The sequence below is a fragment of the Telopea speciosissima genome, chromosome 3 (genome assembly GCF_018873765.1).
Source record: "Telopea speciosissima isolate NSW1024214 ecotype Mountain lineage chromosome 3, Tspe_v1, whole genome shotgun sequence".
Taxonomy (NCBI): domain Eukaryota; kingdom Viridiplantae; phylum Streptophyta; class Magnoliopsida; order Proteales; family Proteaceae; genus Telopea; species Telopea speciosissima.
This window is the reverse complement of record NC_057918.1, coordinates 56744141-56770460: the sequence shown is the minus strand read 5'-3', so window position 1 is coordinate 56770460 and position 26320 is coordinate 56744141. Positions and strand designations below refer to the sequence as shown.

Sequence of the window (26320 nt, the reverse complement as noted above, 5' to 3'; positions counted from 1 at the left end):
AACTAAAAGTTAGCTTGTCCAAAGAGGCATCTAGATAATTTTTTCTCGTATGTATATACTGTGTTTTTTTTTTTAACCATTTTTTTGGATCTTAAAAGGTAATTATAGCACTGCATAAGGGAATTTCAGACCTTGAACAAGCCCAAACCCAGGTCGAGTGTCTCTCTCAAGAGGACCTTGAAATCCCCTAAAGTTGGTTCTAATCAGATAAGCCAAACAGTCTCAAGTGTAAGAACAGGGTTGGCCGAAAACTGGGTAAAAACAGGGATGCCGGCAGTGGTTAAATCTGAGACTATGGATGTTTGAACTATCAAGAATGGATTACCAATAGTAATTGCACATCTGAGAATGAAATCTAAAAGCAACTCAGAGAATGAAATCCAAACAACATGGAATCTCTTTCTTGTAATTACTCACGCATAACCCCACATTCCCACAGATCACAGCTTTGTTAATGGGTGTTTTGGATACAATCAAACCAAGCTTAACCTTTTCCCACTGAGTGCATTAAGACTGGAAATCTTCAATGGGCCATAATGAATCCTAAATTTTGTAAATTTTCTGATAAAATTCAACAAGAGTCAAAGTCACCAACAGAGAGCGACACAGAGAGATTGTAATGATTGCTCAAGAACTGAAACCCTAATTTGCAAGACTAATATCCTTTTCGATCTAGATTGCAACGATTGCTCAAAACTGACCCATCAACATAAATACATTGCCCGCTAGTTTCAAAGCCCTTAACAATTTCATCAAAAACGCTATAAAATTCTTACCTTTCGGTTGTTGAACTTCTTTGATCTACCAGCAAAGGACTTAAAACAGGTGACTTTACCAATTTCTGAGACAAAATGGGAGAAAAAATCAGCCTTATAGGTGAGAAATAGTTCACAGCCCTAGCATTTGTCTTCACAAACAGAGAGTGACACAGAGAGAGCGACAGAGAGAAAGTGAGAGTGAGCGAGAGAGGGCGAGATAGTGCGAGTGAGCAAGAGAGAGATGAGCGAGAGAGAAAGAGAGAGTTGCAGGCTACGGGTTTTGGTGCAGAAAACTCACCTTGACCTCTGTCCCTCGAATGGTCTCCCTTCTCTTGTTTGCCTTCGTTTTCCCTTGAGCTCCTTTCCCTTCGCGATTTTCTGCTTTCCCATTTATATGCCTCTTGTTTTTTCTTTTTTTTTATCAGGAAAAACTTTCATTCAATTGGTACAAAAATCGTAAAAACAAGTAAAACTTGTTTCTACAAATCAATAACATGATGCATAAATGACCATAAATTTTGATTTATGGTACCAAAAACACATGAAACAAAACAGGTTTATCAAACGGTTTTTGGGGTGTTTTTGTGTGCTGGGAACACAAATAGCACAGAAACACCAGAAACGTAAGGTTATCAAACGGTACCTAATACTTGAATAATTTGGCTTGTTGGATTTGCCACACTGGTCCTCCACATGGGAGTAAACCCTTTGATGGGCCTAAAAGGCCATAAATCATGACAGAAAATCTTGTTATAGGATTTTCTTTTTTTGCACCATATATGAATCATATTTATCATCCATCTGTCATAATACATGATGCAAGATGGTTTGCTGATTAAAAAAAATGACAGCTCTTGTTTGTTTTGGATGTTAGAGAATTAGAAAGGGTGATAACTGAAAAGAGGTAAAGATGTCAGGAATGGGAGATGGATATGTGGGTACAGCCCAAGATGCTGTGCGGATACGAAGGCTTGAGAAACAGAGGGAAGTCGAGCGGAGGAAAATCCAAGAGCTCAAGAACAAGTCTGCTTCTGTTGGGGGACAGACTGGTCTTCTCCAATTTGGCTCTGGCACTTCTGAGGTACATATCCATTTTGTTCTTTCTAGGTTTTCTGATTTCCAATGCATTTCTAGATTTTTCAGGATTTCTCAATCCTCTTTGCTGACCCAATCAATATTGTCATGGCCACTCATAACTTCAAATGTAGTCCCCCCCCCCCCCCCCACCCCCGGGCGCTATTAGTAAAACTTGTAATGTTGGTGAAATAGGCTTTCTGTGATGTAAATAAGTCACTTAGAGGGCTTATTTTATTGAAAATAAGCTTTGGGTTGGGTTATGTAGGTGTTGGGCTTTTGGTCTCTTGGGTTTACTTTGTAATTGGCCAATTTAATGGGCCTAAAATATGGGTAGAAAGTAGGAAAACGGGATTTACTTCCTTAGTTTAGTTAAAGTCCTATTTTGAGTTTGTTTTCTTTATTATTTCATTTTCTTAGTCAATTTAGGTTACCTTATTAGTTAAGGATAGGGTTAGGCCTTTCCTTTTTAGTGTCTAAGTCTATTTTTGAGTCTTCTATATAAGTTTGTAAGGGAGGCCAGCATTGTACACGAATTTGATTAATGAAATTTGGCTTTAGTCTTTCCAAAAATCCTGAGATAGGTTGGGTGAGATGCCCAGGCTGAGATAGCCATTTCCTTCCCCAGCCCCATTCCGTCAATCACCATTCAAGCTCCAGTTCTGCCTTAGATGATCTCTTGAAGAAACATATTCACTTGCTGGAAATTCTCTGCAAGGTTCAAGATAATTTCAAACAAGAAGTTAGTCTAAATTGAAATTCTGCATTTATTCTTCTTCCTTTCTAGAAGGTCACATGCAACTATGCAAGGTGATTTTCGCGAGAATTCTGCCCAGCCAAATCTAACTGTTAGAACCTGCGGAACTTTTGATCGAATCTTCCTCAAATCCTAGGACTCGATCAAAATTTCATTAGCATCCACCCAGCCGATTGTTTGAAATTACCCTTTTACCGTTCAATCCTATTTCTACTAGGAATCCTCAATAAATTCAGATTTAGTCATCTGAGTTAACTATTACTTTCAGCATCTCTTCTCTCCCATATAATCCAGACTCTCCTAACTTAACCCTATCATCTAACCCTAGGTCCCATCAAACACTAACCCTAATTTTACAATTTTCACATATTTGACATAGCCGAATTACCCATTCAAGAACAAATCCTGGTTATTGGCTTCTAGTTGGTCTTCTATCAATCTAGAACTACATTATTCTGGTCATTGGAATATACTTTATGGATGCACCACATGTATTTAGAGTATTTAATTTTTGTTTATGGGCTTTATTTCAGATTCTTGACACTGCTTTTAAAAAGGAGACAGTTGGTCTTGTTACTAGAGAGCAGTATGTTGAGAAGGTGAGAAACTTTTATGTTTGAGTCTTCCTTTCTTGTTGGAACAATTTTTAATTATTGTGCTTAACCTAGTTTCTTGTGGTCTTAATTTATTTTTCTTGTATAGAGGGTCAATATCCGAAATAAAATTGAGGAAGAAGAGAAGGAGAAACTTCAGAAGTTGCAACAGGAGTGAGTGGAAGCTTAGAAAGATTATCTTGCCATGGTTTGTGGGATTGTGGTTACTTGGTTTTAACTCATTTTCTATTTCTTTCCTGTTGTGTTTTTTTATTGTACTGTAGGGAGGAGGAACTTCAATTACAAAAGCGAAAAAAGAGGAAGATAAAAGGAAACTCACATCTTTCATTTGCTGATGATATTGAGAATGGAAGTGATGAGGAGAATGGTGAAAACAGTAAGCTTTTTTAACCTCCTAATAAGCCCATGCTGTATAGACAATGTTAAATCAGCTTTATGTTTGTTTTTGTTACGTTAATTAGATCCTAGATTGTTAATGTTGTCCTTTAAAGTTACTTGACCTAAGTTTTGCTTTCGTTTTTCTATCTGGACGATTATATTCTTGAACTTTTTTAGTAACTATATATGTCCATTGTTCACTTCTCGTTAGCTTGTTCAATTATGGCATGCTGACCGCCAAAATGAGATGGGTTGGTACTTTATACTAAGTTAGTCTAGAGGGAAGTTCTTAGAGAGTTCGTTATGACTTAGATTTTCTGTGGTACCTTTTAAAAGAGATGAATCTGCCAATTCTTTTGACTTAGTCAAATTTTAAAGCCTTGTTAACTTGATTCATTTTATAACCTGAACACATAAATTAGTTTCCTTTTCATAGTCCATGAATTCTTAGAGTCTTGAGTAGAATATTGTTGGTAGTTGCACCCTTGGCTGCTAGCCTGTTGCTATCTTGTTAGTGCTATATTTCCATTCCTTTAATTTTCCAATGTGGAGGAGAGGATGTAATTTATGCCTGGAATTCGACTGAAGTATGAAGTTGATATATGGCAACGTTGATACATATGATTGAAAAGATTTTGAAGAGAGGATGAAAGATACTGTAGAGAAAAAAAGTTAGGGTCTTACATTGTGATCAATAATTTTAGTGATTTTTCGTTACCTTTGATGTTTAACATTTGACTATCTTTACAGGAGTATCCCTTTTCAGCAGCAAAGTGTTGCCTTAGTTCCCTCTTTTATTACTGTTTCAAAGCTGGCTAAATCACGAGGAAGATATTCAGTTCTTGGAGGTTCTTTCAAAAGATGTAATGGGGTTCTAACTTCTAACCACCTAAGGATTAGGGTTTAGAAAGCCCAGATGAAACTAGAATCGCAGGCAAGGTTTAAAGTATCGGTATCGGGTATCGTGTATCGTATCAAAAGGGTGATTTTAAGAGACATATCGTGTCGGAGATATGTATCATACTCTACAGCATGGAAGAAGAACTCGGTCGAAACCTGCATCGGTTGTGCAGCCTACCGAGACGAGATGTGGGTGGACTTTAAATTTGACCTGGTTTCATATGGTTTCAACAGGTTTCGACCTTGTTTTGGCCATATTTCGGTAATTTTGCAATCGACCTAAACACTTATATAAATTCACTTGTCCCCATCGAAATTTGAGGAAACCTGGCTTGAAACCAGGACAGAACACTTATTTATGCGAAATATCATTTAAGTAAATTATTATTTCATTTAATTAAGATATTTTTCTTAAATATGCAAATACCCCCTATTTGAATCCAATAAAAATAGTTAAAAAATCAAAATCTAAAAGGATAAAAAGAACAAAAAAAGGATTTTCGGCGGTAGGTGCAATTCTCAACTTTTAAGTGCTTGGGTTTTTCTCAAATCTAAAAATTTCATAAATCTTAATATGATAAAACATTGCTAAAAACCTAAAATGCGGTAAAATATTCCTTTGTTTTGATTTCTATAATTTTATTTCCATTTAGAGCGATTTAAACAACATGCACACACCAAATTAAGTTTGACCGGAACATAACTCCTTCAATATAAATCAGATTTAAGCAATCTTGGATTTGTTGGAAAGCTTTCCAACAAAGCTTTCAAACAAATCCAATGTTGCTGGAGTTATGTTCCGGTCAAAACTTATTCGATACCATGTCTAAGAACAATATACACTATCAAACTTGGGTCAACCACAAGTATTATTTTGAGTGTTGTTTATGTGAAACTAATGCATGGATTGAGTTCAAAATGTCAAAAATAGGCAGCACAACAAAAATTATGACAAAAAAAAAACAAAAACTTTTAAGTCTCGAAACCAAGGTTTAAGTTGGCTTGGAGAAAATATCAGGTTTCGACCGAGATATGGTTGAAACCTAGGAAATCTCAGTTTCTGGCAGGTCGAAACTGGTACCGAGTTCTTGATCCTTTACAGATATGCAAGGAAATGGTCAGGATACACATGGAAATACACTTTTGGAGCAAAAAACATTATAAATAAGCAATATATAACCATAGTTGTCAAGGCGCCGCCTAGGCGTTCAGGCGGATTTTTTGGTGTCTCAGCAGTCTTCGCCTTAGTAGTATTGAACGCCTTGGCCCTTATTTATGTCAAATATCATTTAAGTAAATGTTTTTCTTTTACTTAAGATATTATTTATAAATAGGCTAATAATACCCCCTTATTTGCATCCAATAAAAATAGTAAAAAATCAAATTCCAAAAGGAGAAAAAATCAACCCCCAAGTTTAAGAACAAAAACTGGATTTTCGACGGTACGTGAAATTTCAACTTTCTAATGTTGGGGTATTTCTTAAATCTAAAAATTTCATAAATCTTAATATGGTAAAACATTAATATTCATTTGTTTTGATATCTAAAAAAATTCTTTCTTCATTTAGAGCGATTTTGATAGCATTCACGCATACCAAATAAGGTTTGACTGGAACATAACTCCTTCAATATAAATCAGATTTAAGCAACTTTGGATTTGTCAGAAAACTGGTTTTGTACTCTACAAAATACAAAGGCTACGTTTGGTAATGTTCTTCGTCAAGAACGGGTGTTTTTTCTTAGAAACGTTTTTTGCTATTTGTGGCCTGGAACAATGTTCTTTGTCTGTAATTGACCGTTTGGAAAATCTCTTCTAGAATTGGTCTGAGAACCATTCTGGAACAACTATGGCGTTTGGTAAAACTTGTTCTTACTCATTTACCAATTCAGAAATTGTATCTACTGAATCCAGTAGAGAAGAGAATGGAAACTGTAGAAGAAGTTGAGCAGATTAATTGACTAATTGAGTAGTGCGATGAAAAGAAATAATGAATTGTAAAAGAAACAGGAAGAGCAAAAAAAGGAGATCTATAACTGTTACACCCTATCCCAACAAAGGATGAAGTACAATAAAAGGGTATGGTAGGGACGACATGCGTCATCCCACATCACCGCTAGGATCTCGATGCAGTGGCCAACTCACAGTCATAAACCAATATTAAATCACAGTAATATCAGAGTGCGGAAGAAATACATTTACAAAAATAACAAAAGATAAAATTGTGCCCCAATGGCACAGTCCTTGAGTGTACACCAACATCCAGGTCCTAAGTCACTGGCTCCACTCGGTTCACATAAAAAGCAGGAGCACGATCGAGACATCACCTGCATACAACTAAAAAAGGTTGCACAACGAGGGTAAGCTCCACTGAGCCCAGTGAGGGGGTGGGGAATGTACATACAAGCATTTCACATATATTCCATTGCATGTAATTATTATCCATTTTTCCACCTAACGCCCAATTCTAAGTCAAGAGCATATGCTACTGCAATAACTCGGGAGACACTGTGGGTTCTTCCTTTCTCGCAACAGGGAAACCTCAGTTATTACCTTGGGCCAGCGCCAACCGTAGCCTCATACCTCCCAGAGGCAGACCCCGATAACCATTACTACCCCTGGTCTGGCCTCTCACACTCTCCACAGGCGGCAGGTGCTCTAGTTACCCAACACCTAAACCCCTGTTGGTAAGGGTCGTAGCATAGAGAAAACATAACCACAAATATACTACATGAATCCTATCGTGTCGAGAGGTATTCCGGGTGTATCAGCGTCCCATTCCATCTAACACCCGGGTACCAGCACAGCATGGTGCATATAGTTCAATATGACATGCAATAGATGTTCATGTAATCATGGGGTTCCAATACCGGTACTTATCGGCACCGAAACCCAAATACAATCCACCACATCAACTCATCAGTCAATAAGATAAAATGCAAATATGCAATCATGCTCATAATGATGCAAGCAGTAAGACAAATGTATAAATATTAATAAGCAAACCAAAACAGTCACCCAAACCCACTCACAATAGTTCGCGTATCGCTCGTAGTGTTCGTTACCGATCAACGTGATACACGTTTCCCCGTAGTAGGTTGGTAGCCTAAAAGTGCATGAATATAGATGTTAGGAAGTGTAGAAAGGGTCTATGAAGGACCCCCAAGGTTTTAAGTTCATAAAACAGCAAAAGAGTACGAATGGATTTTCGAACATAACCCAGTCCTGTGGGTCTGTTCGTAAATCCGTTCCTTGTAAAGCATTACAACAGCGAATGGATTCTCGGATGTAACCCACACTCATGTAAATCCGTTCGTGGTTCCATCCTCAGGTATAAGAAGCAGAAGCTTCAACAATTGGAACGGATTCTCAAACGGAGGCCCGATACTTGGATCTGTTCGTAAATCCGTTCAAGCCAAAACATGGATTCCTTAAGTTATCCGATTCCAACCCAAGTCTCTATGTGTAGTATGATTTTTAGGACTTAGAGAAGATCATCATAAGGCTCATTAAGGTCACAAAGACCTAGCCTAAGCTTTGGTCTTAGGGTTCCAAGGATTGGATCCTTCTAGGGTCCATTAACTAGGGTTAAGGTCATGGGGTCTTAGAACAGCAACTAAGGTTGCTCAAGGAGGGCCTTTAGGTTTGCAAAGTGGGGGCTAGAGTTCTATTAGTGAAACTTATAACCCTACAAGGTGTCAAGGTCACACCTTGGGTTCCAATTGGAACCCTAGGTTTGAAGTCACCAGATAAATAGATTCAATATTTTTAACCTTTGCTGTCAAGGCACATCAGCCAGGTTGTGCCCACTTTGGAGGACCTTCCACTCCAAATTGGTCAGGGGTTTCTTCATATGAAAAGTAGCCCTAGAAGTCTAGTTTAAAATGCAACTTGAATCGGGTCAATATGATGTGTATAGACCAAGTTATGGCCAAAATAGTGAGCAGGGGTCAAGCAGTCTGTAACGAACGGATTTACGGACATAACCCACAATAACTGGTTTCGTTCGAGAGTCCATTCGCAGACTAAACACGGGTTTTTAGCCCAAACTTCAATCAAATCAATCCCCAAGGCCATTAATGGCCCCAAGGACTTGTAAGGGAGGTCTCTAAGGTTCATTAGGGTCCTATTAATCCCAATGGCACAATGAATCAAGGTATCTATGGTCCATGCCCGATTATCCAACCCAAACTTGGGTTTTGGGTGAAAAACCTAGATTTTCATGGCTTGGGTTGTATGGTACATCAATGGGAGGAATAAGGCATCTCTTCTTTTTTGGTTTTTTCCCTAAATCCTTGGTATGAAATTTCTGCTGGAGATGTAACTTCAACTCCCCTATTCCAGATGAGTCATCTCCAATAATAATAATATCATCTACATACACTATCAAAAGAATCCTTCCTGCACTTGACTGTCTGTGGAAGGAGAGATCACTCCCACATCTAGATAGACCAAACTCAAGAACCACTTCCGTGAAGCATCCAAACCAAGCACGAGGAGATTGTTTGAGTCCATACAATGATTTCTTCAAGTGACACACCATACCAGAAGACTCCCCTTGAGCAACAAATCCAGGAGGTTGCTCCATGTACACCTCCTCTTACAAAGTGCCATGGAGAAACACAGTTTTGACATCTAGCTGAAACAAAGGCCAATGATGAGAGGCAGCCAGGGATATCAAAATGTGCACAAAAGCAAGCTTGGCAACTGGTGAGAAGGTATCCAAGTAGTCAACACCATACACCTGTGCGAAACCTTTGGCCACAAGTCTTGCTTTCAACCGAGCAAGAGACCCATCAGGGTTAACTTTAACAGCATAAACCCAACGGCAACCAATAGTAGTCTTACCATGGGGCAGAGGAACAAGTTCCCACGTGTTATTCTCTCTCAACACCAATAATTCTTCATCCATAGCTGTCCTCCAGCCAATACTAGATAATGCCTCAGATAAAGACTTAGGAAGCGGATGAGTCTCAACAGTAGACAAAAAGGAATGAAAACCAGTAGACAAGCTAGAATAAGAAACAAAATTAGAAATAGAATGCTGAGTACAACTCCGAGTACCTTTACGCTGGGCAATAGGTAGATCAAGATCAGAAATAATAGGAAGAAGGGGAGTTGTACTTATAGTAGGCTCTGCAGCCGAAGAAGACATGGTAGAGTCCGTGAGAACAGGAGGGGCAGCAGCAACAGGTGGTTTAAGGGTGACAGGAGCCACTTGTGGTTCAGGGGGGGGGGGGCAGCAGTCACTGGGGGTTGACTGACATACACACGAGTAGTGGGAGGATGATTCCGAGAAGCTGGAGCAGGACCCTGTGGCAAAGAGGACTGAATAATACACAGAAAAAGTATCATCTAAGCTAGATGCATCAACTGGTTTAGTATGGTGTGAAGCAGACTCAAAAAAAGAGACATCAGTAGTGATGAAATATTTACGCAACACAGGAGAATAACAACGATACCCCTTCTGGGTACGAGAATAACCAAGAAAGAAACATTTAATGGCCTTAGGATCCAATTTGGATAGCCCAGGCTGATGATCACGAATGAAGCACACACGCCCAAAAATTCGTGGAGGTAAAGAAAATAAAGACTCATTGGGAAATAACAATGTATGAGGAATACCCCCCTTCAAAACAAATGATGGCGTGCGATTAATAAGATAGCAAGCTGTCATCACTGCATCAGCCCAAAACACTTTAGGAACTTTCATCTCAAATAGCAAGGAACGAGTAACCTCCATTCAATGACGATTCTTCCTTTCCGCCACACCATTTTGTTGTGGTGTGTCAGAATAGGAAGACTGATGGATAATACCACGCTGAACCATAAAAAAAGAAAAAAAGGAAGAAAAATATTCTTTGGCATTATCACTTCGCAAAATTTTCACACACCCCAAATTGAGTTTGGATTTTAGAGAGAAATGCACAAAAGATAGAAAATAATTCAGATCTGTTTTTCATTAAATATAACCATGTGACCCTGGAATGGTCATCAACAAATGTAACAAAATATCTGAAACCAAGCTTAGAAGTAACAGGACATGGACCCCAAACATCAGAGTGTACTAACGAGAAAGGAAATGCTGAATGCTTATTGACTCTAGGTGGGTAACTCACATGATGGAGCTTCCCAAACTGACAAGACTCACACTCTAGACTAGATAAAGAACTAAAAGTACGAACTAATTTCTTAAGACTCTCCAAAGAAGGATGACCAAGCCGGCAATGAATCTGGTGAGGGGAAGCAACGCTGGTGCAAGCCACAGGTGGAGAACCATCCAATAAATACAGCCCCTCTGACTCCCGTCCTCTACCAATCGTCTTCCTCGTAGCAAGATCCTGGAAGACACATGAATCCGGAAAAAAGGTCACAGAACAGTTAAAGGTTTTAGTTAATTTACTAACAGACATAAGATTAAATGGAAATTTAGGAAGGTAGAGAACGGAAGACAGAGATAAAGAAGAACTGGGTTGAATAGTACCAGTCCCTTTAACTCTAACTAAGGACCCATCAGCCAAAGTAACACTAGAAGAGGATGGGGACAGAGAAGAAAATATACCTGACATCCCAGACATATGATCGGAAGCCCCTGAATCAGTAATCCAGGGATGAGAAGTAGCGGAGAGACATGCAGTGGCATTACCTGTCTTGACTAAAGTAGCAGTGGAAGAAGTAGGCTGAGACATCTGGAACTGGTTATAGCAGGTAAATTCCTCCTTTGTCATGACAACTACCTTATTTTCAGATAGTTGAGTCTGTGGGGCTGACTCACTGCTAGTAGCTGAATTAGCAAATTGTTGCTGGGGAGGTTTTCCATGGAGCTTCCAACAAAATCTCTGAATGTGTCTAGGTTGGCCGCAATGATGACAAGTTCGAACAAACCCTGAGCCATCAGAAGAAGTACTAGACTGACCAAAACCTTGCTGGTTTTGGGTTTTCCCTGTGCCACGGCCACCACCACGGCCACCGGTGCCATCACCACGACCACGACCACGACCTCCACCATGATTGCGACCATCTCCTCATGCAAAATTCCCAGCCCCTGATTGTGATAACAAGGCAGAATTCTCAACAGCAGGTGTAGGCTCCGTAGAGACATCCTGGGATACCCGAAGTACCCTAGCAAATGTATCAGTTAGTGTGGCAACAGTTGCATCTCCAAGGATTTGAGGCCGAACTGACTCAAACTCTTGTCCAAGACCTCCCAAGAAACCCATGACAGCCAATTGCTCCCTTTGACTTTGCATCTATTTCACATCAGCCGAGATAGGAAGAAGGGAGTTCAATTCTTCATACATTCTCTTGTAATCAACAAAGTATTGAGTGACAGAACGTCCTTTCCTCTCAGTGCGATAGAACTCTTGAGAAAGTTCAAAAATCCGTGGCAAGTTATTTTGGCCAGAATATAACACCCCCAAATAATCACACAATTCTTTCACTGTATTGATGTGGGTAACGAGGTCAACTATGTTGTTCTCCATTGAATTCAACATCTGGCCAAGAATTCGAGCATCAATGGTAGCCCAAGTTGTGTCATTCTCAGGCTTGGTCCCGGTTAAATGAGCTTGTTGATCATGACCAGGCAGAACCAGGTTCACAATCATCCTCCATTGCTAATAATTTGTTATACTTTCAAGCTTCTTTTCTGTGATTCGATTGGCAGAAGAGGACACAACCTCAGTGACGATTGCACTCTTTTGTTCATCACCCATAATAGTGTTCAAGCAAGACCACAAATCAAAGAATTCAGATAAGAGAAAGGCCAAAACACAAACTGCTTGGCACCACCACCGAGAAGAAGTATCCTCCCAAACAGAAATTTCAGACCAGCAACCGAAAAGAGAAAATATCATCTCAACCGAATCACTTTTCTTCCACAAACAAGGGATTGAGACTCCCTTTAACCCAGAAAAATCAGATCAGCATAATCTCAACATCAAACGATCATAAACACCATCACAAACAACCAACAAATCTGCTTTTAATTTGGGAGAGCAACAAACGCCAATAAAAGAAACGCAGGGGTGAAAAATCACCCCCTTCCTTAGGTTCGAGAACCTCTGGTAAGGCTAACCAAAAATCGCAGAAGATAAAAGTGAAAAGAAAAAGAAGAGAAACAAAGAGAAGAAGGGAAAAGGACTTGCGCAGGCCTAGGAAAGCAGCTCTGATAATGAAGAAGAGAAGAGAAGAAGAAGAAGAAGAAGAAGAGAAGAAGGAAGAAGAGTACTGCAGTGTAGCCTTAGAATCTCATTGATATCTCACCGAAATAAAAAGAGAACATATAGAGGGTTGGGGGCAAATAAGGAAAAAACCAAAAAAGAAGAGACTACTTGGGATTCTCGGGATTAGTGCCAGGCGCTAATCCCGAGACCTCTTTTGGTCTCCTTAAAGCACTCTTAACAGGAAGATTATTCACAACCAAAGGGGAAGCTAGAGCCAAGGCTAGGTGAGCCCCCTTGACCTCCTTCCTTCTTCTCCTTTCACTCTTCCTTTCTTTTCTTTTTGTCTTCTCCTTCTTCCTTTGGCTTGGACTACAAGAGAGGAGGGTGAGGTGTTCTTCAGAGGAGGAGGACAGCAATAGGAAGGGGAGGATGATGTATAAGGGAGAGGGTAGCAAGGCTTTCTCCCTCCTCCCTTTCCCTTCTCTTCTTCTTCTTCTCCTCTCCTTCTTTCCCTTCCCACGATTTGGGTTTTTGGAGAAATGGGAAAGAGCTAAAGAGCTCACCCCTTTTATAATTAAAAAGGGCCTAAGGGCCTGTTTGGTTGGGTTTCTTTAAGCTTAAAACTCATTAAAGCTTTAAATGAGCCATGTAGGCCCACCTACTTGACCCCACATGGTATGGAAGGATTGGGAGGGGGTCCACCATGCCCAGGAACACCAAGGCGATGCCCGAGACACGGAGCAAATGGGTCCCACAAGGTTTCCTTCACAAAAGGGCTTAACAGCACGAATGGATTCCCAGACGTAACCCAGTCCTGTGGGTCCGTTCGTAAATCCGTTCCTGCTGAAAAGGCAAAACAACAACAGTAAAGTGTCCAGGCCTTGGCCCGTACTTCAAGGAGTTTGAGGAGGGTATGTATACCTAACTTTTAGGGTTAAAAGCTCACCCTTGGGTGCTGTCATTGCCCATCAAACCGAAATTTCACTCTTTTATTCCAGCCATCCCCTTGACCGCCACGGCCCAAGGTCACAGGTGTTGACCGTTGGCAGTGTCGCAACATCTACCAATGGAAAAATCAATTTAGCCCAGAAATTTAGGGTGTACTTTGGGCGCGGGTATAACATTCCCCCAATCTTATAAGAAATTTGTGGTTGTGGTAGAAAAATGAAGTCATTGATAATGAAGCTCCTACTTGTCTTGAAGGAGACCTTGTTTCCCATCATAGTGAAGCTATAACCCCTCTTATCAATCATGTCCCCGTATCAAGCAGCAAGATGCTGGAAGTAAGGAGAAGATGATGAGATTGAAGTAGTCAGATGCAAGGGGAAGTTGCAGGAAGTAAGGAAATCAGTTTGCTTCCACTGAGATCTAACCAGGCGACCGTTTGAAGAGAAAGATGAGTAACCCGATATGATCAGTTAAATCATACCATGGAATTAAAGAAGAAAATTAAAATTATGGCAGGGGAAAGCAAGCTGTTCTTGCTCTTTCTGATGTTCTATTTTCTATTTTTTTTCCGCCTTTTGCAGTTCATTTGAAGAAAGAAATCTCTTAGTTTTCAATGGGAGCCTTTTAACCTTTGATCGAAGCTTGATAATTTGGAATGCTAATGCATACCCAAGGGCTATAACCCTAATAGGCTTAGAAGCTTAGAACTCTGCAGTGCTGGAACTCTAAGGAACAAGAACAGAATAGGGAATAGGAACAGATATGAAATAACAAAAGTAACTAAGGATTAAGGGATTGACAGAAAATTATTTAAATAGAAATAGGACACAGAAATTAACTTGCAAAAAATTGAACAGACAGGATAGAACTTGATTAGGGGAAATCTGATAACTAACAAAATTATTATCAGATTATACCAGACTCATGTTGATCCTGATATATTATTCCATCTATGAAATAAGCCTTTAAGTTCAGATATCTAATGAAGTATTGTTGGTATGATGGGACTAATTCTGAAAAGTAGAAAAAGGAATAGTGCACTTACAGGAACATGTCATTGAAGAATTTCCAACATTCATTCTCAAGTAGGGAGCGAGTTCAAGACCAAAGAAAGCCAGAGCATGCTTTAGTATATTGTAAGTGATGCAGATTTATCACCAAACTGGGCTTCTTTTCTTAGGAATAAGTTGGGTTGGGTTATATACATGTTGGGCCTTTGATCCCATGGGTTTTCTATGTAATAGGCCACTTTTATGGGCCTAAAATATGGGTAATTATGTTGCTTATGGGATTCCTTGATTTTATTTTTATGTAATTAGTGGTCATGTGACTTGGTTAACTGGTCATGTGACAACTTAAGTGGTCATGTGACTATTTAAGTTGGGCTGGATTAGAACTCTATAAGTCCAGCCATGTTTTGAGTCTAATTCCTTTGTTATTTCACTTTCCAAGTCAGTTTAGGTTACCTAATAGATTAAGGATTGGGTTAGGCCTTTCCTTTTTAGTTGAGGAGTCTATTTTTTGAGTCTTTTATATAAGGTTGTAAGGGGTGCAAGTATTGAACACGAATTTTGATATTAATGAAAAGCTTTTGCTGCTCTTCTCTATTGAAGATTTTTGTCTTGTGTTTGATCAAGGTTGGTGGGATCGGTGTTTGATCTGATTGACACCTTGCAGTGGGAAGCCCAGGTGGTTCGTTGGTGGGATTGGTGTTTGATCCGATCGACACCTTGCGGTGTGAAGCCTGGGTGGTTATTTGAATATCTACTTTCAAGTTCTAGTTCATGTTTGGATTTTTATTCAAGTATTTCAATCAAACAAGCTGCTACCAAGGAAATTCTGCAACAATAGTGAGTTTGACTCATTCCAACCCTAACCATTCTTCTAATTCTCTCACAGTCCAAACCCTAGCGTTACCCCCTTTGTTTTTTAATTTTTCCATAACTTAAAACTTGCACAGACCAATCCAACCATCAAGACCACACAAAAATAGGATCGAATTTCCATCTCTGCCCCATTAACACTCGATCCAAACCCTAGCTCCATCCTCCCACTCTAAACCCTAGATTCATACCCATGGTATTGACTAATGTCTTACTTAGATAACCATGGATGTATGACAATAACGGGCTGGTGGGAGGTACCAAGAACCAATATGTCTTTGATTTCAAGGGAAAACCATTGGTATTTAATCCACTCAATGTGTCAACCATGAAACTAAAATTGAAGGTTGCCGAAGCCAAGCGCCGACAATTGTTGAAGCCTATTCATGAGGAACAACCAGCAAAGGAGGAATATAAAATCCTTCAGCAACAAACAAGTGCAATCACGAGTAAAGGACAACATGTTGGAAAGCCGTTACTAGTATTACCTTACACGAAGTTCGTGATAGCTAGTGAAGAATCAGATGTAGCACCTTTACAGAAAGAGTTAAGAGTCTGAAGCTGAAATGGTTGCTGACACATATGTGGATGATCCCATGGATACATATGAGGATGTTGAAGCTGAGCACGTGAAGTTTGTTATTCCCCTGAAGCATGGAACAAAAACTCAACCGAAACCTGTCGAAACCACCGAGTTAACTCGGTTTCCCAGGTTTCCGAGACGAGTTGAAGGGGGATTTTATAAAATCCCTGGATTCGACCGGGTTTTGATGGTTTCGACCAGTTTCAAACATATTTTGGTGGTTTCGACACATATCCCCATCGAAACTAGGGGAAACTTGGCTCGAAACTTGGACAGACAGGTATTTATGCTAGAAACTGTCAGAAACCAGGACAGACACTTAGTTATGTCTAATATCATTTAAGTAAATGTTTCATTTACTTAAGATATTGTTCATAAATAAGCAAATACCCACTATTTGAATCCAATAAAAATAGTTAAAAAATCAAATTCCAAAAGGAAAAAAAGTCAACCTCCCAGTTCAAGAACAAAAATTGGATTTTCAACGGTAAGTGTAATTTTCAACTTTCTAATGCTGGGGTTTTTCTCAAATCTAAAAATTCCATAAATATCAATATGGCAAAACATTGCTAAAAACCAAAAGTGCAGTAAAATATTCATTTGTTTTGATGTCCAAAAAATCATTCAAAGTGATTTTGACAGCATTCGCGCACACCAAATTAAGTTTGAACAGTACATAATTCCTTCAATATAAATCAGATTTAAGCAATCTTAGACTTATTGTAAAGCTATCAAAACAAAACTTTCTAACAAATCTAAGATTACTTAAATCTCATTTATATTGAAGGAGTTATGTTCCGGTCAAACCTTATTTGATAACATGTCCAAGAACAATATATAGTATCAAACTTGGATCAAAACAAGAAGTAATATTTTTAGTGTTCTCTATGTGAAACTAATGCATAGATTGAGTTTAAAATGTCAAAAATAGGCAGCACAACAAGAATCAGGGCAAAAAACCAACTTCTGGGTCTCGAAACCAAGGTTCAAGTTAGCCTGGAGAAAGTCTCAAGTTTTGACCGAGATATGGTCGAAACCGAGATGAACTCGTTTTCTGGCTGTCGTAGTCGAAACCCGAGTTTTAGAACCTTGCCTTGAAGTACCTTGAAGAACGTCCTCCTTGTCTATACGATTGCATTTGTATTATCGAGGAGCTGCCTGAATTTTGCTATGGATCGAATACGGATGTGCACCACGTGAAGATTAGTCCCTAACATACCAAAGCTCATGGTCGAGTTTTTTCTAACTGGGGGAGAATTGATGCAGATAGGTCATCTAAGGGGCTTATTTTATTGGAAATAAGTTTTGGGTTGGGTTATGTATGTGTTGGGCCTTTGATCCCATGGGTTTTCTTTGTAATTGTCCAATTAAATAAGCCTAAATATGGGTAGAAAGTAGGAAAACGGGATTTACTTCATTAGTTTGGTTAGAGTCCTATTTTGATTTTGTTTTCTTTATTATTTCACTTCCTAGTCAATTTAGGTTACCTTATTAGTTAAGGATAGGGTTAGGCCTTTCCTTTTTAGTTTTTAAGTCTATTTTTGAGTCTTCTATATAAGTTTGTAAGCGAGGTCAACATTGTACACGAATTTTGAATGAATAGAAAAGTTGCTTATACAATGTTGAAATCCTGAGATAGGATAGGTGAGAGGCCTAGGGTGAGATTCCCATCTCATTCCCCCATCCCCTTCCTTCGGTTCTTGAATCCCTAATTTTGTTCAAATCGATCTCAAGAGTGCTACAAGCTGCTGGGATTTCTTTCAACTTATTTTTTGTTAGCATTATTATGGAGTTCTTTTTTCTTTAGTTCAAGCTGGATCTTCTTTCTTTACTTATTTGTATAATCCAGCTTGAGGGGGAGTGTTGAGAAGTGTACCACGATAGGGGGAGTGTCCCTATTGTGGTTGATTCCATTATGGTTTCCTTTATTGTTTTTTGTCTTTAATTGTTAGGAGTTAGGAGTCAGTTTCCTAGTCTAAGTTAGTTACCTATTTTAGATTAGGTTTAGTTTCCTTTTCCTTTTATGATTGTAATGGTTTTATTATAAATAAGATACTTGAGGGAGGAAGCAAACTAATATATAAGGCTCCTCCCATTGCAGCTACTCTTCTCTTCTTTGTTCTCTCTTTTCACCTCTATAAGGTTACTGATTACAGGTCCTAGGTTTTCTGCATTTTCATATCAATTTCTTGATGATTACCATATCAAGGTCATTGCTGCTTCAATAGGTTACAAATTTGTGGGTTTTTATTTGTTACTTCAACCAAGGAAATTGTTCCCTCATTTGAGTTCCCATTGTTCTCTTGGTTCCCTCATATGATTTCTTATTTACTGGAGGGTTTTCTATTTGATCCTGCCTGGGATTAGGTTTACTCTGGTTTTAGTCTTACATTAAAGTCATTTGTATAGAGTCATGGATCCGTAAAGGCCAAAAAACGATTATTGGGTCCTAAATGGGGCACAACTCATTATTTTTAGGTAAAAATGCCAATGAAAATTAAATTTGCCAATCCCACTAGGACTGGGACTATACTTCTTAGAAGACTGAAACAAAGGAAATATAGCCCGAATGTAGAACAGAGAAGAAATCTTTAAATCAGAACTTAAAAACAATGATCTGATGAAGAAAGTGTAAGAAACTGAGCAAAAACAACTCTTACTGGACTGGACTTAATACGAAAGTCCAACGGGAAAACCTTGTGCCACCCAAAGGTTTCTCAATCACTCCAGGTGTGTTAGTTTTGTGACATATACTAAGTGGATTACTTTCACAGTAGTAAGAGAGGGCCTGGCGCAATGGAAAGTAAGGATTGTTTAAACTCGATCCATTGACTGCTTAATCTCATGCCTTCAATGTCATGGTTCAAGATTTCGCGAAATATCGCCGATATATCGGCATATTTCGGAAATCTTGAGCCTACCGAGACGAAATGCTTGGTCGAAATGAAAATATACCATATTTCGACGATATTTCGTGAGATATCGGCGATATTTCGAGATATCACGAAATATCGTCGAAATATGGCTTTTTAACTTAAATGGCTCACGTGACTTGGGTTTAAAGTTCAAATTTCGCAAGTCTCAGTCGATATATCGACCGAGACCTGCATAAAGCTCCAAATCCTTCATTTTTTCCTGTTCTTCCACTCTTCCAAGCATCATCTAAGCATTGTTCATCCTCATTTTCGACAGATTGTCACCGGAAACACGTCGGAGCCTCATCCAAGCACATCCTCCAAGGATTTTTCACTATTTAAGGTAAATCCTTTTTCTTTAAAACTAATTTTTTTGAAATTACTAAGTTCAAGAGTTGTTTCTTCTCTGCAACTATACCATGGTCCACGTATGTCCTTCAGACAGAGAGCAATGGACGTTGACTCCAGCGAAGCATGAGTGGCGTCAATCCAGGAAGGCATAGCAATTATTATTAGGATTTGTTTCATGACAGTTGTGACTTGTGAGTCGTGTGAGTTGTGAGTTGTGAGTTGTGACTTCTGACTTGTGAACTTCTGACTTTGTGTATTGATTATTGAGTATTGAACTAATGACTTTATGCACTTATAAATTTTTGAGTTTAAAGTTTAAAGCCCAGGCTACATTTGACTTTATTTTTGATTCATTACTTTCTTTCAATTTATTATTATGTCTTTGAGTACTTATACAATGTGTATTTAACTATTTATATCTCAGGGTCCGACCGTGTATTGTCAATCAAGGGTGCATACCCAAAACACCACTTTGAGTTTTTTTTTGCAATATGAAGGTTTAAATGTGTTTATTTAGCTTAAATAAGGGTGTACATGAAGTATCAGGCCTTAATATGGCCAAGAACCCACCGAGATGGACTGCCGAAATATGGCAGAAAAAGTACTATATTTTGGCGAAATTTCAGCATATTTCAGATATCTCGAGCAGCCCGAGATACCCATATATCGCGAGATCTTAAACTATGTTCAATGTAATAGACCTGTAATTGGGGCTTGCCCATTACGGGTACCAATAGAATTTACTTTTGCCTATTAAATGAGTATATCTCTTTGGCTAATTGGCTTAGAGGAAAATCTAAACGTCTGTCTTTGACTTTTCTATAAAGTTCATTTTGGTGAATAACACAATGTCATGGCGTTAGAATTGTTTCTATGGATTCTATGTTTTCTGTTATATTAATTTTCAGTTCCTTTTCACCTCTCACAAGAAATTAACTTACAGTTTTTTTTTCCTGACTGCTCAGAAGGACATGAGTTGAAGAGGTTTGGGAAATTTGGCAAGGATCCAACCGTAGAGACAAGTTTTCTGCCAGATAGGTATTGCATTTCCCTCTAGCTGGTTGTGTTTTTATTTTTAACTGAAAGCAAATTAGGTTTTTCCTGTTAATCTTTGAGAATGGGCTTACCATGTGAGCATAGGGGTGCTGAGGATTATCTTTCAGTGAGAGAGAAGCAGAGGAACAGGCTGAACGGGAAAGGTTGCGGAAACAGTGGCTTCGTGAGCAGGAACAGATCCGAAGTAATTCTGCAATTCTAATTCCATTGTATTCTGTCATAGTGTTAAGACAACTCTGTGTTGAATTAGTTTCTTCTTGTGTTTCAGATGAGCCCCTTGAAATTACTTACAGTTACTGGGATGGAGCAGGCCATAGGCGTGTGATTCAGGTCAGTAGAGAGTAAATCCTTTAAGTATTATATTTGATTCATTGCTCAATGTTTGACTTTCTCTTTATTGGCCTTCTTATGAGCATCAGTTGTCTTTTATTGTTCAGGCACGAAAAGGTGATACCATAGGAGAGTTTCTTCGGGCTGTTCAGCAGCAACTTGCACCTGAGTTCCGAGAGATCCGAACCACCTCAGTAGAGAACTTGCTTTATGTCAAGGAAGATTTAATAATTCCCCATGTGAGTACATTTCATAAATGAATTTTTTCACATAAGGATTTGAACATATAATAACTAATCTTGCTTCTTTACTTTCCATGAATCTTGGAAGTTCAGCAACATAGTTTCTATGAACTAATTGTCAACAAAGCCAGAGGCAAAAGCGGGCCGGTAATGCTCTTTAAATAATCTTTTCAGGAAATTTTTTTTTGGGAGTGATCTCTATATATTTTTGTAAAAGCAAAAGCCCATATATAATTGCTTCTGATTTGTCCTACCTATTGGGTTGCTCTTAAAGCTTCTCCTAACTTTTTTCTAGGGTGGGATGTACTTGCAATGGTTCTTAGCATGTTTCCCTGTTTCCTTCGTTCTAAACAGCTTTTCCATTTCGATGTTCATGAGGATGTTCGGACAATTGCTGATGCGACAATAGAGAAGGATGAGGTAAATTTCTTGTTCCCCCCACCCCCCCCCCTTTTTTTTTCTTTTTTTTTTTCTGGTGATGGTTTTTCTCTGATTGCATTTAGAAAGTCATTTTAAGCATGGCATGATGTAAACATGGAACTTAAAAGTGGCTTACAATAATAGAGAAAATTGATAGAGGCTTCAACATACCAAATGAAACCAATTTCATATCTGTTTTTTTTTTTTTTTTTTACCCGAACATTACCTGGGACCCGGGCCAGCCCCTAGCATTTTATTAATTTCCAAAAAGAATGAAAGAATACAAGGGGGGGGGGGGGGGACATACCACCTTACCCCAACCCAAGGAGCACAAGGTTCGTTAAGGCCTCTCTAAGCGAAATCTCTCCAACCCCATACAGATGAAATAACAAAACCACAAAGAATTAGTGTCTGAGAACAGGCAGTCCTGCCTTGTCTTCCCTAAGGATTCTTTGAAGTTCCCCCAAGGGCAGGCTGCCCTGGTGGAAAGTGCAAGAGGACCCAGTATTACAAGCTAGACTAGCCAACCAATCAGCCGCTCTGTTACTTTCATGATAAGCAAAGGTCACCCTAGCCCAAGTATGGGAAACTAGAGTCAAGATCTCCTGGAACCAGTACCAGCCCTTCCATAAGTTACACTTTTTCAGGTTAATCATCCTAACCGAGGAAGCAGAATCTGAGTTAACCGTCAGATCAACCAAACCTAACTCCTTGCAAAGCTGCAAACCATCCCTCACCGCTCTAAGCTCCGCTATTGAGTTAGTGCAAACACCATATCTTCATATCCCCTCCCCCTCAAATAAAAAAAACTGACTAAATAAGAGTAAAAGCATTATTATATACTATAAATATATGCTATGGGTTATTCTATGCAATCTTCACAGGTGAGGGAGGTAGAATAGTAGATTGGGAAATATTTAGACCCTTTAGTTGTGTTACAACAACTGTTGGGTGCATGTTTCACCATTATCTGTATTGCAAACCTGTCAATGAGTATGTGTGTTCATGCATGTGCGTCTCATTGTGCACAATCATGTGCTTGGCATTTGCTGCCCGTGGTGGCAACTGCCAACCCCATAAATTTAAGTTGGTTGCATTATGGTGTGATATTATGAAGTAGGTAAAAAATGAAGGCACAAACTACAGACCTGGGCTCAAAATCTGCCTAACCAGGACGGCTAACCAGTCACCAGCTTTGCTATCGCCCTCTTTCCCGCACCGTGCAAAAGAGAAGGGAAAAAGTTGGATGGTAAACTCATCTTCTTGTCTCATGTATTGAAACAGTCCCATGCTGGAAAGGTGGTGGAGAGGCATTGGTACGAGAAGAATAAGCATATCTTCCCTGCTTCAAGATGGGAGGTTTGCGCTCTCTCTCTCTCTCTGTCTCATGTCTGTATTTACCACATGCATTGCACATACCTCAGTGTAGTTTATTTAAGCTTGCAGAAAAGAGTTTAATTGTTTTCAGTCTGTGATGACCATGGTTTTAATTACCATGTAATACACATGTAATTGAACTGTTGGATGCTGAAATATACTAATTTTGTACCTATGAATGAAACTTTTACAGAAAATGCCTTCATAGGAAAAAGTTCATTGACTACAACCTCACCTATTTCTGCCTCAGGGGGCTGGGTCTGATGTAGTTGCATTAGACATTAATCCTGTATGGATTTCTATTTGTAAGTTAGAAGGCCCCCATTGAGCATCTGGCAGTCCAATGGGCTGATATTAAGCTTTGGGTGGTTATATTATAGGTTACCCCTTTATTTTCATTGGTTTTATTATAATGGGCCTAATTTATAAGTCCCATAAAATGGGGGTAAAGTTAGTACACGAAATTAGTGTCTTTGAAGTGTTTGAGTTGGATTAGTGGTCATGGATATGCGCCTCACTACACAGAATCATAAGAAAAGTGAGCTTATTTGCCCTAGGATAAGGTGGTGGGGCTGAAAAGGAGATACTTTGAAATCATTTACTGACGAAGTGGTCAAACAAGGAAAGTGGGACTTCGAGGGAGACACTAATACGATGTGGAATGAGATGACTACTTGTATTAATAACTTTGCTAGAGATGTTCTAGGCGAATCAAATGGAGAATGTCATTCCTTTATAGAGACTTGGTGGTGGGATGATGAGATTCAAATAACCATTAAGACTAAGAAAGCTAGTTTTAAGGCATGGCAAATGACTAAGGATATAGAAGACCTACAAAGGTATAAATTTGCCAGAAATGAAGCTAAGACGATTGTGGGAAAAGTAAGGGCAAAGATATATGGAGATCTTTATAACAATCTGAGCACAAAGGAAGGGGAAAAAGCCATTTATAAGATAGCTAAAGTAAGGGAAAGGAAGAGTAGAGATCTTGACCATGTTAGATGTATTAAAATTGAAGATGGTTTAGAATTAATAAGGAATGACGACATTAAGAAGAGGTGGGATGATTATTTCTGCAGCCCATTAAATAAAGATACTTTGAGTAATAATAGCTTTTCGGAATCTGCATTACCCATCAAGGCATTTCATATCGTTGATATATGCGAAGAATTAGAGTGTCTGAAGTAAGAGAAGCTTTAAGGAGGATGAAAGTAGCCAAGGCAGAAGGCCCAAATGAGATCCCAATAGAAGTATGGAAGAGTTTTTGGAGTTTGTGGTTTATCTTGGCTAACCAAGTTTTTTTAATAAGATTATGAGCACAAGGAAAATGCCAGATGAATGGAGAAGCACCATGGTTCCGATTTGCAAAAATAAAGGTGATATTCGGAGCTGCAATAACTATAGAGGCATAAAACTAATGAGTCATACTATGAGATTATGGGAGAGGGTTATTGAAACCCACTTGAGACAAGAAACTGCTATTACGAAGAACCAATTTGGTTTTATGCCAGGAAAATCCACGACGGAAGCTATTTACCTAATTAGAAGACTCATGGAAAGATTTAGAGATTGCAAGAAGCATGGAACAAGAACTCGGCGAGATCTTGCTAATATCTTGCTTTTTTGGAAAGGTGAGACGAGATGAGTGGCAAAATGGCTGGTTTACATTATCTCGGCTGAGATCTCGGTCGAGATCAGGATCTCGGTTCACTTATGTTCCTGGCCCATATAAAATGTGCAGTTCTCGACCGAGTCCAGTCGAGATCTCGCTACTCTCACTGGTCTCGACAGAGAACCCCTAGAAAACCCAATTTGCATGGTTTTGATCCTCGGCTAGAGTTTGGGGCCTAACAGAGTTGCTGAGTTGAATTTATTGAAATTCTTCCTAATCTGGTTTCTAAACCGTCATTGCGATTCTGGTTTTTCTAAGGGATTTCTGAATTCCTAAGCCTTAGGTGATTTAGAACCTATTAGGGTCTCTGGATCGTTTATACTTTGTAGGGTCTTCTGATCATTGGCAAATGGAAATCCCCCAAATAGGCCAACATGGTGAATGTCATTGGCTTTTCAATTATTAACTAGTCAACTGTATGGGCTACCATATCTGGGGCTTTCCTGTCATTTTCTATACCATCCCTATTCTCAAAACAAGCAAAAGTTGAAGTATTATTCTGACATTTGGTGATCATGGATCAAGCTGAAACTTAAGCCATGTTTAAGATGTGGACGTGGACATGTCAACAAAGTTTGGGTATCAACATCTAGCCATGTGGAAGAAAAGGGAGGCAACCATGGGCTTCTGGCTATCACACCGCTGGATCACCCCTCTCTCTTTATACATAAGAACTATCTTTGTAAAAGAATTATTAAGTGACAAAAGAAAAGCAGTTTGGGTGTACAACAGGGAAAGCTGTTTAAATATTGTAAGCTTACTAGTATGGTCCAAAATTGTGATGGTATTTCACCTTAAATGATTCCCGACCAAGGTTCAAGATCTTGGGTTTCGACCTGGCTGAAACCGAGATATGGTCGAAACCTATCGAAACCAGGTCAAAACCTGGTACTTTTTGCCAGCCAACTCGAAACAGTGGTTTCGAGGCCCAGAAATTGTTCTTTTAAGTCTTATTTTTTGCATACAACCTACTTTTGACATTTTAAACACAATGCATGAACTATTTTCTCAAAAAAAAAAAAAATCCATTCAAAATGGTACTTGTGGTTATTGACCCAAGTTTTACTAATGTACACTGAATGATACACTAAACTGGTATTATAATTTATAAATACTTATTTCACATAAAGTTAAAGTACAAGAACTCTGAATAATAGTATAATACATATTATCCAAATAAAACATTAAGCTGCTCCTTTCTCAATTTTATGCGGAGTTTCTTGGTGGGTCTAATCCACGAGCTGCGTACGATTGAAGATTGGGAAGCCGTTCCTCTAAATGCACCATATATGTATCCCATGACATGTTTTGGGCCCAATTGTTCTGATAGTCCATAACTGTCCATTGATAAGCCCATAGTTGTCATGTCGTCACGACAATCTAAGTCGGTGGAGGGGTGTCTAATCGATATGTCGACAAGTTGCCCTCCATGGCAACGCAATGGCGTGACCATGTTTTATTTTTTATTTTTCATATTTTAAATGTCATTTAGTATGCTATAATATAACCCTATAACAACAAAAATCAACATGAAAGTGTACTAATATGGTTTAATTCATGGAAGTGTAATATCCATTAGTGTATATGAAATCATGGATTAGTCTATCAAATATAAAATACTTTGATATCAACACTAAATATGATAATAAAGTTTAAAAATCAAATGATAGGCTAACCTGTGAATATTACCTATTAAAAAAAAAGGAGAACAGGAGTCGCCAGAAGTGAAGTAGAGGACTCTCTCTCTCTCTCTCTCGTTGCGTGTGTGTGCGTGAGTGAGTGAGAGTGGTGGTGGTGAGTGGTGTGACAACAGTCGAGTGTGATATACTCATACAAGAAAAAAAATTTGCTGAGACTGAGAATAGTCGCCGGAGGACTGGGAGGAGAAGAACCAAATAA

At 38.9% G+C, this 26320-nt stretch overlaps 1 protein-coding gene across 7 annotated transcripts in view; it reads left to right on the top strand.

The window, feature by feature from the left end:
* Positions 1-26320, top strand: part of LOC122657030 (protein XAP5 CIRCADIAN TIMEKEEPER-like) — a 46907-nt gene that overhangs the window by 18066 nt on the left and 2521 nt on the right. For 2 of the 7 annotated variants that reach the window (XM_043851770.1, XM_043851769.1), the window contains 11 exons: positions 1635-1839; positions 3123-3188; positions 3292-3356; positions 3467-3579; positions 20290-20362; positions 20488-20564; positions 20649-20710; positions 20818-20949; positions 21046-21099; positions 21307-21372; positions 22657-22731. In XM_043851770.1, the coding sequence (XP_043707705.1) occupies positions 1669-1839; positions 3123-3188; positions 3292-3356; positions 3467-3579; positions 20290-20362; positions 20488-20564; positions 20649-20710; positions 20818-20949; positions 21046-21099; positions 21307-21372; positions 22657-22731 (954 nt within the window). In that variant the 5' untranslated portion in view covers positions 1635-1668. Of the gene's footprint in view, positions 1-1614; positions 1840-3122; positions 3189-3291; positions 3357-3466; positions 3580-20289; positions 20363-20487; positions 20565-20648; positions 20711-20817; positions 20950-21045; positions 21100-21306; positions 21373-22656; positions 22732-26320 lie in introns of those variants that run through there. The other 5 variants (XM_043851776.1, XM_043851774.1, XM_043851772.1 and 2 more) reach the window with 4 other exon arrangements.